The sequence below is a fragment of the Theropithecus gelada genome, chromosome 13 (genome assembly GCF_003255815.1).
Source record: "Theropithecus gelada isolate Dixy chromosome 13, Tgel_1.0, whole genome shotgun sequence".
Taxonomy (NCBI): domain Eukaryota; kingdom Metazoa; phylum Chordata; class Mammalia; order Primates; family Cercopithecidae; genus Theropithecus; species Theropithecus gelada.
This window is the reverse complement of record NC_037681.1, coordinates 14162216-14176190: the sequence shown is the minus strand read 5'-3', so window position 1 is coordinate 14176190 and position 13975 is coordinate 14162216. Positions and strand designations below refer to the sequence as shown.

The 13975-nt window shown below is 38.9% G+C and overlaps 1 protein-coding gene across 4 annotated transcripts in view; it reads left to right on the top strand.

Moving 5' to 3' along the window:
- Positions 1 to 24: 24 nt before the first annotated feature.
- The window catches only part of TMEM182 (transmembrane protein 182), an 83314-nt gene continuing 69363 nt past the window's right edge, over positions 25 to 13975 (top strand). For 2 of the 4 annotated variants that reach the window (XM_025354960.1, XM_025354961.1), the window contains exon 1: positions 25 to 134. Coding sequence is in view for 2 of the 4 variants with exons in the window: in XM_025354962.1 (XP_025210747.1) it covers positions 132 to 134 (3 nt within the window). In the remaining 2 variants the exon portion in view is untranslated. The remainder of the gene's footprint in view (positions 135 to 13975) is intronic. The other 2 variants (XM_025354962.1, XM_025354959.1) reach the window with 1 other exon arrangement.

The window sequence follows — 13975 nt, the reverse complement described above, 5'->3', positions numbered from 1 at the left end:
CGGAAGCAGGAGGAACGCGCCTGCGCAGAGAGAGGGGGCGGGTGCTACCTGGCAGCTCCGCGGGTGTGTGGCTGGTGCTGTTGCTGGGAGTTCTGGTCCCAGGCAAGGTGGGGACTGGGCACGTTATCAACATGGTAAGCACAGACCAGTTTGTGATGCTCTTTGTTTCCTCTGGGTACAGACCCTGCTGCCCCTATGGTTGGAGGACAGCAGGGAATTGTAATGAGCTTCACTTCCTCCTACGGAGTTATCCTAGGAGGTGACCAACTCCAGCTTGAAGATCCACAGACCGTGGCTACCAGTTGATTGTGACAGACCTGGAATACGTTAACGTGGCTCTCCAAGCTTTCGTTTGCCTATTTAAAAAGCAGTAGGAAATAATGTAGGCCAACTTCTAGAGGTGTGAGAATTCTACATATGCTTCTTAAGGTCTTTCTCTGGTGCACTGCAATGTGAACAAACCATAGATGGTCTATGCCTGAGTTGAGGTTACAGTCTCATGGAGTAAAAATAATAAGTACGCACTAAATAAACATAAATAAAAATACTAAACATGCAATAAAAAAGCATACAATAAGTAAAATAATATAGTGATAAATAATATATAGAAGCACGGTCTTGATGTGGAAAGTAATGAAGTGGGGGAGTGAGCTACATTAGAAAAGCAGTTTGGAGGAGGTGACATGTAAGCTGAGAAGAGTGGAAAGAAGATAGGTGTGGCTGAAACTTCCTCATCAAACTGAGAGGTCAGCAGGAGTGCAGACCATTTAGGACCCAGAAGGCCATAACAGAGATTTGGGGTTTATTCTGAGTGCCACGAAAGGAATTAAGTGAGTGAACGGCACCAAAAGGTGCCTTTGAATTACTTAGCAAAGCCCATGACACATGGTAAGTAATAAATACTAACAATAGTGACCAGCCCCTCTTTTCTTTAGAACTTGTTATTCCTCTTTTACTATGGGATCGAGAAGAGTCTGACATTTTACTGAGATTTTGCTCAAAATCTCAATTTACTTGTGTAGGTTGCTAAATTCTGAGATCTGTTAAATTCAGTGTTGCAAAGTTTCTCATGGGAGGGGGCACTGAGTAGGGAGGAATGGAATACTGATACTTAGAATTAAGACATATAATTGAATCCAGGTGAAACTGTCAATCTTGAACCCCCAAGTTATTCTGAGACTGCTTTGCAGGAGAACTAGTTTGCTCTCCTATAGCTGAGGAAACTAGTCTTTTTGTGCTTGAAATTTTGTGATTAGCTCATCTGGGAAAGGCGCCTTGAAGGGGCTGCTCATGTTAACCTATTAAAGCCGCTCACTGTGGCTACTAAATACATAGCTAGGGTGAAATTTTAGCATGCTCTGGTGACAGGTACACATTATAACCTAGGAGGACATCTCATACATACCAAAATAATTGGAAGTATTGGCCAGGCACGGTGGCTCACACCTGTAATCCCAGCATTTTGGGAGGCCAAGGTGGGCGGATCACGAGGTCAAGAGATTGAGACCATCCTGGCCAACATGGTGAAACCCCATGTCTACTAAAAATACAAAAATTAGCTGGGCATGGTGGTGGGCGCCTGTAGTCACAGCTGCTTGGGAGGCTGAGGCAGAAGAATTGCTTGAACCCGAGAGGCAGAGGTTGCAGTGAGCTGAGATTGCCCCACTGCACTCCAGCCTGGCAACAGAGCAAGACTCTGTCTAAAAATAATGATAATTTAAAAAAAGATCTGGAAGTCTCTGCTAATATATAACCAATGTAAACTTTAGAAACGTGAGGGAGAGATTTCTAAGGGTGTTAGACAAAAAAAGGGAAAAATATAACACTAAATTAGGCAGAACTCACTAGTATAGGTGCATTTGCATCAGATACCAGATGTAATATATTAGCTTTTGCAGCTGGTGGCAGCTCTAATAGTTTACTCAGTTGGCTGAAATTTAGACTCAATGATGACCTACATTTAGTGATGTTCAGATGCCACAGTTTTCCTGGCAAAATGTGGATAAAGGACTCCAAAAGTTTTGGAATAATGGCAATGTCAGAGTGGATTTATTGTGTATGACCTGCAAGCCTAATACTCAAATCTATTCCACGAAGAGGCCAGGAAGGCACTTCCTGCACTAAGGCACTGAGGAATGTGTTAGTGAGAGATGCACTTGCAGTTTTGCTGAAAAATAAGATTTGCTATTGCTGTCTTTTGTAGGCCAGGTGTAGCCATGGAGGATACCACCATTAAGATAAGCTCCCTTATTATATGAGGATAAGATTTCCAGATTATCAGAGGCCAGGTCACAGCACTTAAAAGACAAGGTGGACACATGTACTTTTAAGGTCAGCAGGAATGTACCAGTCACCAGAATGCCTTGACCTGCAGGGATCTTTGACTATGGCTAATTGACTATAGTATCATAGGAATGAAATAAACAGAAAGCCTACCAGAGAATTGATTAAGTTACATAACAGAATAAACTCTAGATCTGGTACCACAAATTTAGTTGGTCTAAATTTCAGCCAAGTGAGTAAACTGTTAGAGCTGCCCCCAGCTGCACAAGCTAACATATTACATCTGGTGTCTGTTGCAAATGCACCTAATTTGACTTACCACAAAAGAATCACAGCCTGTTACACAATTACTAGACATAATTCAATTCAAAAACAGTCCCTTGATTCAAGGGGAGTCCAGGTAACTTTGAGGAAGGATACTGTGGCATTCACATGAGTACATTCCATAAATCTTCCTTTTAGCTTTCCCCTAAGGGACCTTCAGCCATTTAGCAGAGTGACTGTGCATTGGGAAGAAAAGGATAACCAGTTCTTTGGGGGCATTACTAAACTCTGGCTCTGAATTTACACTAATTCTTGGGGACTCAAAATGTCACTTTGCCACACCAGTCGAAGTAGAGCTGTTTTGGGAGTCCCTGAGACCATTCCTCTCAGATTCAATGAATCGTGAGGAGATAGAACTCAGCGTATAGTCATACTTGTGGCTAAGATTTATTATGGTTAAAAGATACAAAGAAAAATCAGCGAAGTGATTTGCATGGTGTGAAATCTGAAGGAAAATAGGCACAAGACTCCAAGAGTCTTCTCCCAAATGGACTCACATGAGACATTAATTCCTCCAGCAATAAGTTGTGAAATATTGTCTACCAGAGAAGCTTAGAGACTTAGTGCCTGGGGTTTTAATTGTGGCATGGTTATATAGGTCCTTCTCTACTTAGCACCTATCAAAACTCCAGACTCCCTGGAGGAAAGCACGTGTTTAGTTTAAACCATATTGTTTGTACAAACAGTTTAGACACAGTGTACCACTCTTACAAGTTAGGATAGTGAGAACCCTACCAAAATCTGAGTTCCCAGATGCCAGCCAAGGGATAATACTTTAAAGCAAAACTTGCAAAGAATAAGAGGCCTACTATGTTAACTCTTTCTTGCACAGAAGCTTAGAGTAGTCAGGTGATAGATGAAATCTTAAGTCTGATTCATAGTGGGCCTAGTTGATCAATGTGTTTCCTGAATTCCTGAATGTATAATTGAAATAGAATATTTGACAACTGACAGTATTCATCAATTAGCTCTCTGACCCATGGGTGATCTCCTTTATGGTAGAAAAGACTGAGTGGAAATACCTAGAACTTTCTTACCAAGATAGTAAAACAGAAGAAATACTTAATTCCCAGGAGAATTGAAGAGATTAAGTCACTGTAAAAAGCTTAAAGGAAGTAAAGGTGGTCATTTCTGTCACATCGCCATTTAACCCTAATCTGCTTGGCCTGTGAGGAGGGTGGATCATGGAGAGTGACTGTGCATCATCATAAACATGATCAGGCGTGACACCAACTGTGGCTGGTATCCCAGATGTACCTTTGCTTGAAGAAACCAGCATAGTCCCTGGTATATGATAAACAGCTACCATCCTGGCTAATGATTTTTGCTTGTTTGTTTTTGGTCCATACTAATTTGTAAGGACAAACTAAACAAAAGCAATTTGCTTTTAGTGTACAGCATCAACAGTACATACTCACAGTATTGCCTCAGGGATATGTCAGTTCTTCTGCCTCTTGCTATAATAAAATAGTTCACAGAAACTTTCATTATCTTGGCATTCTATATAACATCCTGTATATCCAGTACATTTACAACTTGATACTGATTGAATCAGATATGCAGGATATAGTACTTTAAGAAACTGAGTAAGTTATATGCAAACTAGAGGATGGGAGATAAACCCCACAAAAATTCTGGGCTCTCTATGTTGAAGCTTCTGATGATTTAAAGGTCTGAAGCATGTACAAATATTTTCTGCAAGGAGAATGACAGATTACTGCATCTCTTACCACCTACCATGAAAGAAGAGACACCGTGTTTGGCAGGCCCTTTTGGGTGTTGGGGGCAACGTATATCACGTAGGAGTGTGCTACTTCAAGCAAACTAGATATATCACCTATAAGTCTGCCCTTTTCAAATGGTGAACAAAGAGAAGGCTCTGCAACAAGTTCAGGTGACAGTACAAGATTCTCTGTTGATAGGGCTTTGTAATTGTACATATTCGGTGATTCTCATAATATCTGTGGCAAGTAGGGATGCTGCCTGGTGCTTTTGACAAGCTCCAGTAGTATAATTACAGCACAGATCTCTAAGACATTGGAACAAATATATTCCCGCTTTAGTGGAAGTATATTCTTCTTTTGAAGCTTCTAGAATGTTCCTGGGCCCTGGGGGAGACTGCACAACTAACTGTAAGGCATGGGTGGCCATGCGGCCTGAGTTTTCCATCATGAACTGGGTGTTCTCTAACCCACTGTGTTAGTTTCCTATAGCTGCTGTAACAAATTACCACAAACTTCTTGGTTGAAAACAATAGAAATTTATTCTCTTACAGTATTGGCAGCCAGGAGCCTGAAATCAGTATTACTTGAAGAAAATTAAGGTGTCAGTAGGGCCATGCTGTTCTGGGGGCTCTAGGGGAGAATCTACTTCTTGTCTTTTCCATCTTCTTGTGACTGTCAGCATTCCTTGGCTTGAAACCCCATCAATTTAATCTTTAGGGCTAGCATTTTTAAATCTCTCTCTGCTTTACCTTCCCATTGCCTTCTCTTTGTATATGTGCCAAATCTCCCTCTGTCTCTCTCTTTTAGGGATACATGTAATTGCATTTAGGGCCCATCTGGATTATCCAAAATAATCTCCCCATTTCTTGATCCTTAATCACATCTGAAAATAATCTTTAGCGTTTGCCATACAATCAAACACTCATAGGTTCTAGGGATTAGAACATAAACATTTTTTGAGAGGCCACTTTTCAGCCTTTCACACCCACCTAGACATAAGGTTGTATGTGTGCATCATCAAATGGAAGTTCAAATTGGGGCCATTTCAGAATGTATAAGTAAGTTGCAGAACCCTGTGGCTTGACTCAGAGTCCTTCAATAATAACACCTGTTGCATTGTCTCCTCTTCATTCATATCCCTGAACTCCTGGGAAGTTCCTTACAACCAGCGGACTGAGAAAGAAAAAAAGTTGAACTGATTTACAAGTAAGTCTGCATGATATCCTGGTGCCACCTGAGAGCGGACAGCTATAGTACTATAGCATTCCACTGGGTGGCTCTGAAGGATGGTGGTAAAGGAAAATATTCCCATTGGTTGAAACTTCCAGATGGCACTGTGTTGTCCACTTTGCCTGTAGTGAGAAATAGCCAAAAATAAAGTACACTATTCACGGACAGTTTCTTATAGATTGGGTGGAACAGAATAGTGGCAAGGAAGTTTGGATAAGATGTGGATGGATGACTCAAAAGGAACACAGAGTGGAGAAGATATTTTTGTCTTATGTAAATGCTCACCAACGGGTTTCCACTGCAGAGGAGATGTAATGATCAGGTGGACAAAACAATGTGCTCTTTGGTCACCATCCTCACAGGGCTTCTTCAATAGGCCCATGAATAAAGTAGCTGTGGTACCAGAAATAGAGGCTGTCTGTGGGCTTAATGACATGGCCTTACCCTTACCAATTCCATTTCTGGATATTTAATCTGCCAACCACAAAGACCGACACTGACTCCCTGCTATGCCACTATTTCCTGGAGGAGATGAATTAGCAACCTGATGGAAAGTTGATTATATTAGACCTCTTCCGTTGTAGAAGGTGCAGAGAGCCATTCTCAGTGGAATAAACAGATATTCCAGGTTTGGATTTGCCTACTCCATTCATAATGCTTGTAGCATCACCACCATCTATGGACTCACTATGGGAATTTACGCAGCATTGTGTCTGGTCAATGCACTCATTTTACTGCAGAGAAGGTCAGTGGGCTCATACTTATTGGATTATTACACTCCTCATTACCTAGAAGAGACTGGCCTAATTGAATGGAGAAATGGCTTACATAAGTGTTAGTACACTGCCAGTTGGATATAACACCCTAAAAAGATGGAGCTTTGTTGTAAAGTATATAGTAAAAGCTTCAAGTCAGAGACCCATTTGTAGTGCTGCCCCCCCCAAAGCTAGAATATATAGGTTTGGGAATTAAGGGATAGAAGTGGTTGTGGCTGCTTTCACTGTTACGCCTAATAGTTTACTGACAGAATAATTGCTTCCCAACTTGACAATGTTCAGTTCTACTAGTTCTGAGATCTTAGATCACAGGGTGGCTGGCAATTTTTCTACCAGGAGGTGTAGCGAAGGTTCTATCAAGTAAGAAGATGAGACTACCACCTGGAGATTTTGGCTTCTTCGTGCCACTAAACCATCAGGAAGAAAGGGGGGGTTCATCTTCTGGATGGAGTAATTGATTCTGATTACCAAGGATAAATTAAGTTTAATGCAACATAACAAGAGCAAGAAAGACTATAACTGGAAATCTACAAAAACATACAAACAAAAAAGACAAAATGATTAAAGAATAATGTATTTCATGAACAAAGGTTTTTTCTTTATCATTGTATGCCATAAAAATGCTGACCAGCTAATATTTTGACTGAGAACAAGTGGCATATGAAATACCCAGCAAAAGAAAGAAGCTATAGGTGTCAAATAAGATGTCATGCCCAATTACAGAAGTGAAGACTGTAAAAGCTTTGCATATTTCCTCTTTGCTTATTATACACACATGCTTATTTGTATATGCTAACAGTTTTCTTCTTCTGTCTATTTTCAAGCATAATTTTATATACAAGTGTGGGAGCTTAACTTTACAATTGGGTCTTTAGTTAATAGAATATTCAGTGAGACTGTAACTAAATTCGAGGAGTCATTGATATAGCCAGCGATGTTGAGACGTCTTGTATTTGTTGTTGTTTTATTTAGGTTTTATTTGTTGTTCTTGTTTGGTGGAAACAGAGTGGTTTCATTTGTTGTTGTTGGGTGGAAACAGAGTTGTTAAGTTGTTTTAAGGAAGTTGAAAAGTGAGTAGAAGGATGTATTTGGAAGCTGAGTAGCCGAAGTGTGTATTATGCCAGTTATCAATGTATTGCTCTCAGCTCCACATATAGCCAACATTGTACTCCTTTGTGATACTGGAGCCGGATTCTGTAAACATTTCTCTTTTACTAGATCACATGATGTTAAGCTTTGTCAGCAGATGGTGCTGACGGACACTGCATGAGGAAGGGGCTCCTCTTCCAGCTTTGTTTGTCTTTCTCTGTTTTTGCTCTTGTGAACAGTGGCAGCCAGTAGAGTGCAGGATACTTAGTGGCCGCTAGTCCTCAGCACTTTTTGGTGATGCCCATCCAGGCAGCCAAGTTCCTTTGGCAACCCAGCTGGTTTCCAAGTGAACCTCCCAAGTGCGCCAGCAAGTGGCTTCCAAAGCCATTTCCATGGGCATCTCTGCTAGTGGCTTCCCAGTGAGTTTCATCAGTGCCCCAGCTGAGTGCAATAGGGGGCAAGAGAAAGATATAAAAGACATTTATATTTGAAAGAAAAAATTAAAATGGCCTTGTTCACAGACCACCTGGTCATCTATGTAAGAAATTCTAAGGAATCCAGCAAAAACATCTATAAAATCTAATAAAGTGGGTTGGGTAAGGTTGTAAAGTATGAGATCAAGATATAAGATTATTTATATATGCTATTAGACATTGGAGTTTAAAAACAAAACCATTTTGAATATACTAAATATGAATATTAATAGAAATAAATATGACCCAAAAATTTCCAGAGGCAGTCCTTCTTTTGAACTCCTACACTTCATGGTGGATGCACCAAGATGGTAAAGTTCTGACAATTATTTTCATCATTTATCAGAGATAATTTTCGAGCTGTTAACTTGGAAAGATGAGGTAATGTCTCCTTTCTGGTCAAGGAAAATGCTTACTTACTGCTTACAAAAGGGATGAATACCCCAAGCTCAATGTTTCTCAGTTGTGATGTATGGCATTCATATGGGTCCACTGCTGACATGGTTTGGATCTGCGTCCCCAGCAAATCTCATGTCGAATTATAGTCCCCAGTTTTGGAGGTGGGGCCTGGTAGGAGGTTATTGGATCATGGGAGTGGTTTCTCGTGAATGGTTTAGCCCCGTCCTCTTGGTGCTGTTCTTGTGATAGTGAGTGAGTAAGGGAGTTCTTGTGAGATCTGGTTGTTTAAAAGTGTGCAGCGCCTCCCCTTCCCTCTCTCTTGCTCCTGCTCCTGCCATGTGAGATGCCTAGCTCCTCCTTTGCCTTCCACCATGATTGTAAGTTTTCAGAGGCCTCTCAAGAAGCCAAGCAGATGCCAGCATCATGCTTCCTCTACAGTCTGTGGAACTGTGAGCCAATTAAACCTCTTTTCTTTATGAATTACCCAGTCTCAGGTATTTTCTTATAGCAATAAAGAATGGACTAATACAACCTCCATGGGATGTAGAGGCATGGAAAACTCATGCATATATGCTGATGTTTATGCTGCTTGCTGTGTCATGAGTAATAAAATCCTTTGTCTCTGATCCAGTAGTCTTATGTCTTCTGCTGGCATTCATGAAATTGTAATAGGCTAACTTAGTTCTTATATGGGGTGAATGGGGTGAGATAAAATCAAAGACCCAATAGAGACCTGTACACTGAAAAACATTGTTCAGAAATAAGAAAGAAATTCAAAATAAATGAAGAAATATAACATGATTGTGAACCGGGAGACTAGATATTATTAAGATAACCATTCTCATTTATGGTATACTGCATGTAACTGTGTGTCATTTTATTTGTTAAAGAGTAAAATACTGTGGCAAGAATTGGTGGGAATATGAACTGATACGTTTTGGCTTTGTGTCCCCATGTAAATCTCATCTTCAACTGCAGTTCCCATAATCCCCGTATGTGGTGGGAGGGACCCAGTGGGATGTAATTGAATCATGGAGGTGGTTACCTCCATGCTGTTCTCGTGATAGTGAGTGAGTTCTCAAGAGAACTGATGGTTTTATAAGGGGCTTTTCCCCCTTTTGCTCAGTACTTCTCCTTACTGCTGTACCCCGTGAGGAAGGACATGTTTGCTTCCCTTTCCACAATGATTTAAGTTTCCTGAGACCTCTTCAGAAATGCTGAACCGTGAGTCAATTAAACCTCTTTTCTTTAAAAATTACCCAGTCTTGGGTATGTCTTTATTAGCAGTATGAGAAAGGACTCCACATTTCACCAATACTTTTCACTTTCTGTGATTGGATTATAGCACATTCTAGTGGATGTGAGGTAGTATCTCATTATGGTTTTGATTTACATTTCTCTGACAGCTAATGATATTAAGCATTTCTCATGTGTTTATTGGCCATTTGTATATCTTGTTGGTACCAGTGTAGATAATTTTCCTGTTTTTTAATTGTTATTTTTTAAATTATTGAGTGTAAGAGTTATTTATATGGTCTAAATACAAGTCCCTTATCAGATATGTAATTTTAAAATATTTTCTTCATTTTTGTGAGTTATCTTTTATTGATAACAATGTCATTTGATGCACATATGTTTTTAATTTTGATAATGTCCAGTTTATCTATATTTTGTTGCTTATGCTTTTGCTGTGATATCTAAGGAAACATTGCCTAACCAATGACAATGAAGATTTGTTCCTATTTTTTCCTAAGAGTGTTATACTTTTAGCACTTAAATTTAAGACTCTGATCCTTTCTGAGTTTAATTTTTTTTTTTTTTTTGAGACCGAGTCTTGCTCTGTCACCCAGGCTGGAGTGCAGTGGCACGATCTTGGCTCACTGCAGCCTCTGCCTCCCGGGTTCAGGCCATTTCTTGCCTCAGCCTCCCGAGTAGCTGGGATTATAGGCACCCGCTGCCATACACGGCTGATTTTTGTATTTTTAGTAGAGATGGGGTTTCACCATGTTGGCCAGGCTGGTCTCGAACTCCTGACTTCATGATCTGTATGCCTCAGCCTTCCAAAGTGCTGGGATTACAGGTGTGAGCCACCATGCCTAGTGTTAATTTTTGTATATTTTTTGATGGAAGGAAGAAGGGGTTGGGCCCTAGGTCAAATATCACAAACTCTTGCTGTTCTTACTGAATTTTAAAAGATTTTCTTTAATAAATGTTTTATAATTTGCTTTATGCCTTTAGGACAAATTACTTAGACTTTAAATGGTTGGATATCTTAAATGGTTTTCATCAGTTATACTTTTTCCACTGGGGAGTGGGTCATGGACCGCCTCACGCTGTCACCTTGGAAGTGGAACTCAGATTCTTTTTATTTTTTCCTTTTTTGGTATATTCTGTAGTATTTTGTTGAAAGCTTAACATGCTGCATAGGACAGTGCATAGTGAGATGTATATATATTTTTGGTTGGAGATGAGTCCTTCCTTTCTGCTGGTTCTTCAGTGTAAGGATGTGTGTTTATCGAGTCTCCTTGGACATTGTCTTTGCCAGGGAAAGTGTCATAATCTGTATAGTCTCAGTTATGACAGGTGAAGATAATACAGACCCACTAATTCTATGCCTTTGAGTATTGTTTTAAATATAGGGAAGATCACTATCTAAATATTAATGAGCAAGGAACATGCATATTAAACTCATGTCTAGTCCCAGATGATACTGACATCCAAATTGCTGAATATGGTGGCAGAGGTCATGACAACAGGAGCCTCTGCACAGTAATTAGTCAGGCAGGTATACAGTAGGTAGAAAAGTGGTCTTCCCATGTTTAGTTGAGAATGCCATGTAACCATGAAATGTAGAGCCTATGGGAAAATTTTTTTAAAAAAACAGGATCCTTGAAAGAAAAAGATGAGGGAGAGCTAGATAGGCTGCTAAGTGAGTCCAGAGGGTCTTGCATAGATAGATTTGGCTGTGACAGAGTCCTGGTGGTTTTAAACATCTTAAATATCTGACACTGCCATTATTAGGAATTTCAGTAACTATTCTTTGTTCGAATAATATGAATCTTCAAGAGCTTTTGAGATGGAAAATGCATTTGTCAGAATAGGCTAGCTTTTCTGATGTCTTTACAAATCAAACCCTAAAATCTCAGTGATTTAAGACAGAAAGTTTTTGTTTGTTTGTTTTCTTTCTCATATAACGCTACAAAGGTCAGGCAACTGCCGCAGGTAGCTTTTGTCCCTATGGTGACTTAGAGACCCATGCCTCTTCCATTTCGTAGCTCTCCTATCTTCGAGGTTGCCTTCAGAGGCAAAGTGAGAGGTGAATAAGCCCCATTCATTCTTAAAATCCTTGGTTTGGAAGTAACTTCCCGTGTATGCACAAACAACCAAAATCCAGAAGTGCAGCTCCAACCTAATGACAAGGAAAATGGGAAATCCATGGACACTGATAGTCTGCCACAGACAGTTCATCCGCCCCTCAATGAAATGCCCTTGATCAGCTGGTTCTCTTGACTCTGGGTCTATCTAGTCCTGTGAGTGGCCCTCTCACTGCTGCTGTCATTGGTCCCACTGCTCCTAACCTGTTGCTGCTCTGTGCTATGTATAATTCTAAGTCAATTTGATAAAGCATATGTTTTGATCTAAAGAGAATTTAGACATACTTAGGTTAGAATGAGAAAGGGCACAAAATCACTTTTTAATAGATTATCTGCAATGCGGTGGGTCTTATGGTAGGCACTTTACCAAAGTTATCTTTTGTTAATTGCTTGAATTCTATTTGTTAGTCTAGGCTGGATTTAACTATGACTAAAACAAAGAAAGCAGAGCCCTTAATTGCATGTCACCTCAGTTTTCCTGATGTAAGATATTAGCAATGTCAAGAAAGAAGCATTACTATTATAAGTGCTGTGACCTCCTAAGTTAAAAGGGTATTTTCTTCTCGTCTTTTTCCGTTTTTTCTTTTCTTTTTTATTCTGAGTTCTCAAATTAAGCTGATAACGTAAAAATGACATTATCTGAGAAAAATTTACATTAATTCTAACCCAGGCTTCTTTTTGCTCTTTCATTAAGATTCATCTTAAATTATTTCTCCAGTTATCAAAGCTTTGATTCTCCACCACTCTTAGAGCTCTGGAAAGGAAGAATGTAATTTCAAGCAGTCTGCATGTTCAAGGATAGCTCTAAAATAAATAATGTATGACACAGATCCAAGATTACTGGAGGAGTTTATCACAATAAATGGACCAGATTCTTGGATTTATGCACTTTAAAGAGATAAATTTAGTACCCTAAAATTGGACATTTTCCAAGAATTAAAACTTTATATTCTTACTTATCTCACTTTGGTTTACAGTGTAAAATTGTGAACCTATTTTCTAAAAAGTAGAAGAAGAACACTTTAGCTTTAAAAATATAATATTATTTCTAATAATATTAAGAGCATATAAAACAGTAAAATATTACATAGTAATAAGTAATGAAGTATTGACACATTCTACAACATGAATGAACTAGAAAGCATTATGCTAATTGAAAGAAGCTCATCATAAAAGACCACATACTGAGTGTCCTCTATATGTTCCATTTAGATGAAATACATGGAATAGGCAAATACATAGAAACAGAAGGTAGATTAGTGGTTGCCTAGGGCTGAGGGTGAATTGGGAATGAGGAGTGACTGCAAATAGGCAATTTCTTACTGGGAAATATGAAAATGTTCTGAAATTAGATTATAGTGATGGCCACAAAACTCTTTAAATATACAAAAAATCATTGACTTCTATACTTTGATCAGGATAATTTTATGGTATATTAGTTATATCTTAATAAAGATGCCTTAGAGAAAACTTTGAACCAATCATCTGCTGTGAAACAATTTGGAAACGTAAAAGTACATAATTATGTAGAAAAGAGCATTTATAATATATATACCTGTACATATTTCACAGAGAATTAATTTCATCCTGTTCAAGAAAAGATCATTTTCCCTTTGCATGACAATATAAGGTTTCAAACACAAACTACCTCTGTAAAATTTTTAAATTAACTATAATTTTTATGTAAAAAATACAAATACTTGCTTCCACCCTATACAAAAAAATTAGATGTATGTTTATATGAATAATACAAGGAATGAGAAACATACTTCAAAGTGTTTCCAGTGATTACATTAGGTAGTGAGATTACCCTTTGTTTTCTTCCTTTACATATTTTTCAGTTTTCTATCTGCAGATCATGTTAACTAATTTATAATAAATAAATGTGTTTTTTTTTTAAAATGAAGCAGGAAAAGATAGCTGCCTAATACCTCAATAACAAAAAAAATCATTTTTTTGCTTAATTAGTATGCTGCTTGCACAGATTCACTTTCGCTTCCACAATGTTTCATTTTCTGGTTTGAACTCTGATGCAGTTGCTTTCTGCGTATTGGTCTGATAGTGAAAGCAGATTAAGCATTTCTGCTATCAAATTTTAGAAATTCAGTGTTTAAAAACGTGGCATAACAGAAGCTTTGCTAGACCTTTCCAGAACTGTATCATTGTATAATGTACGAGATTTGGAAACGGAAATAGACCCACTTGTTGTGCCTCCCATGGCTGTAAGTGGGACGATTATTCCTATACCTGCTTTTTGCCAATGTTGCTTCTGTCCTAAGGAAATTCTGCCATCTAAGTCTTCC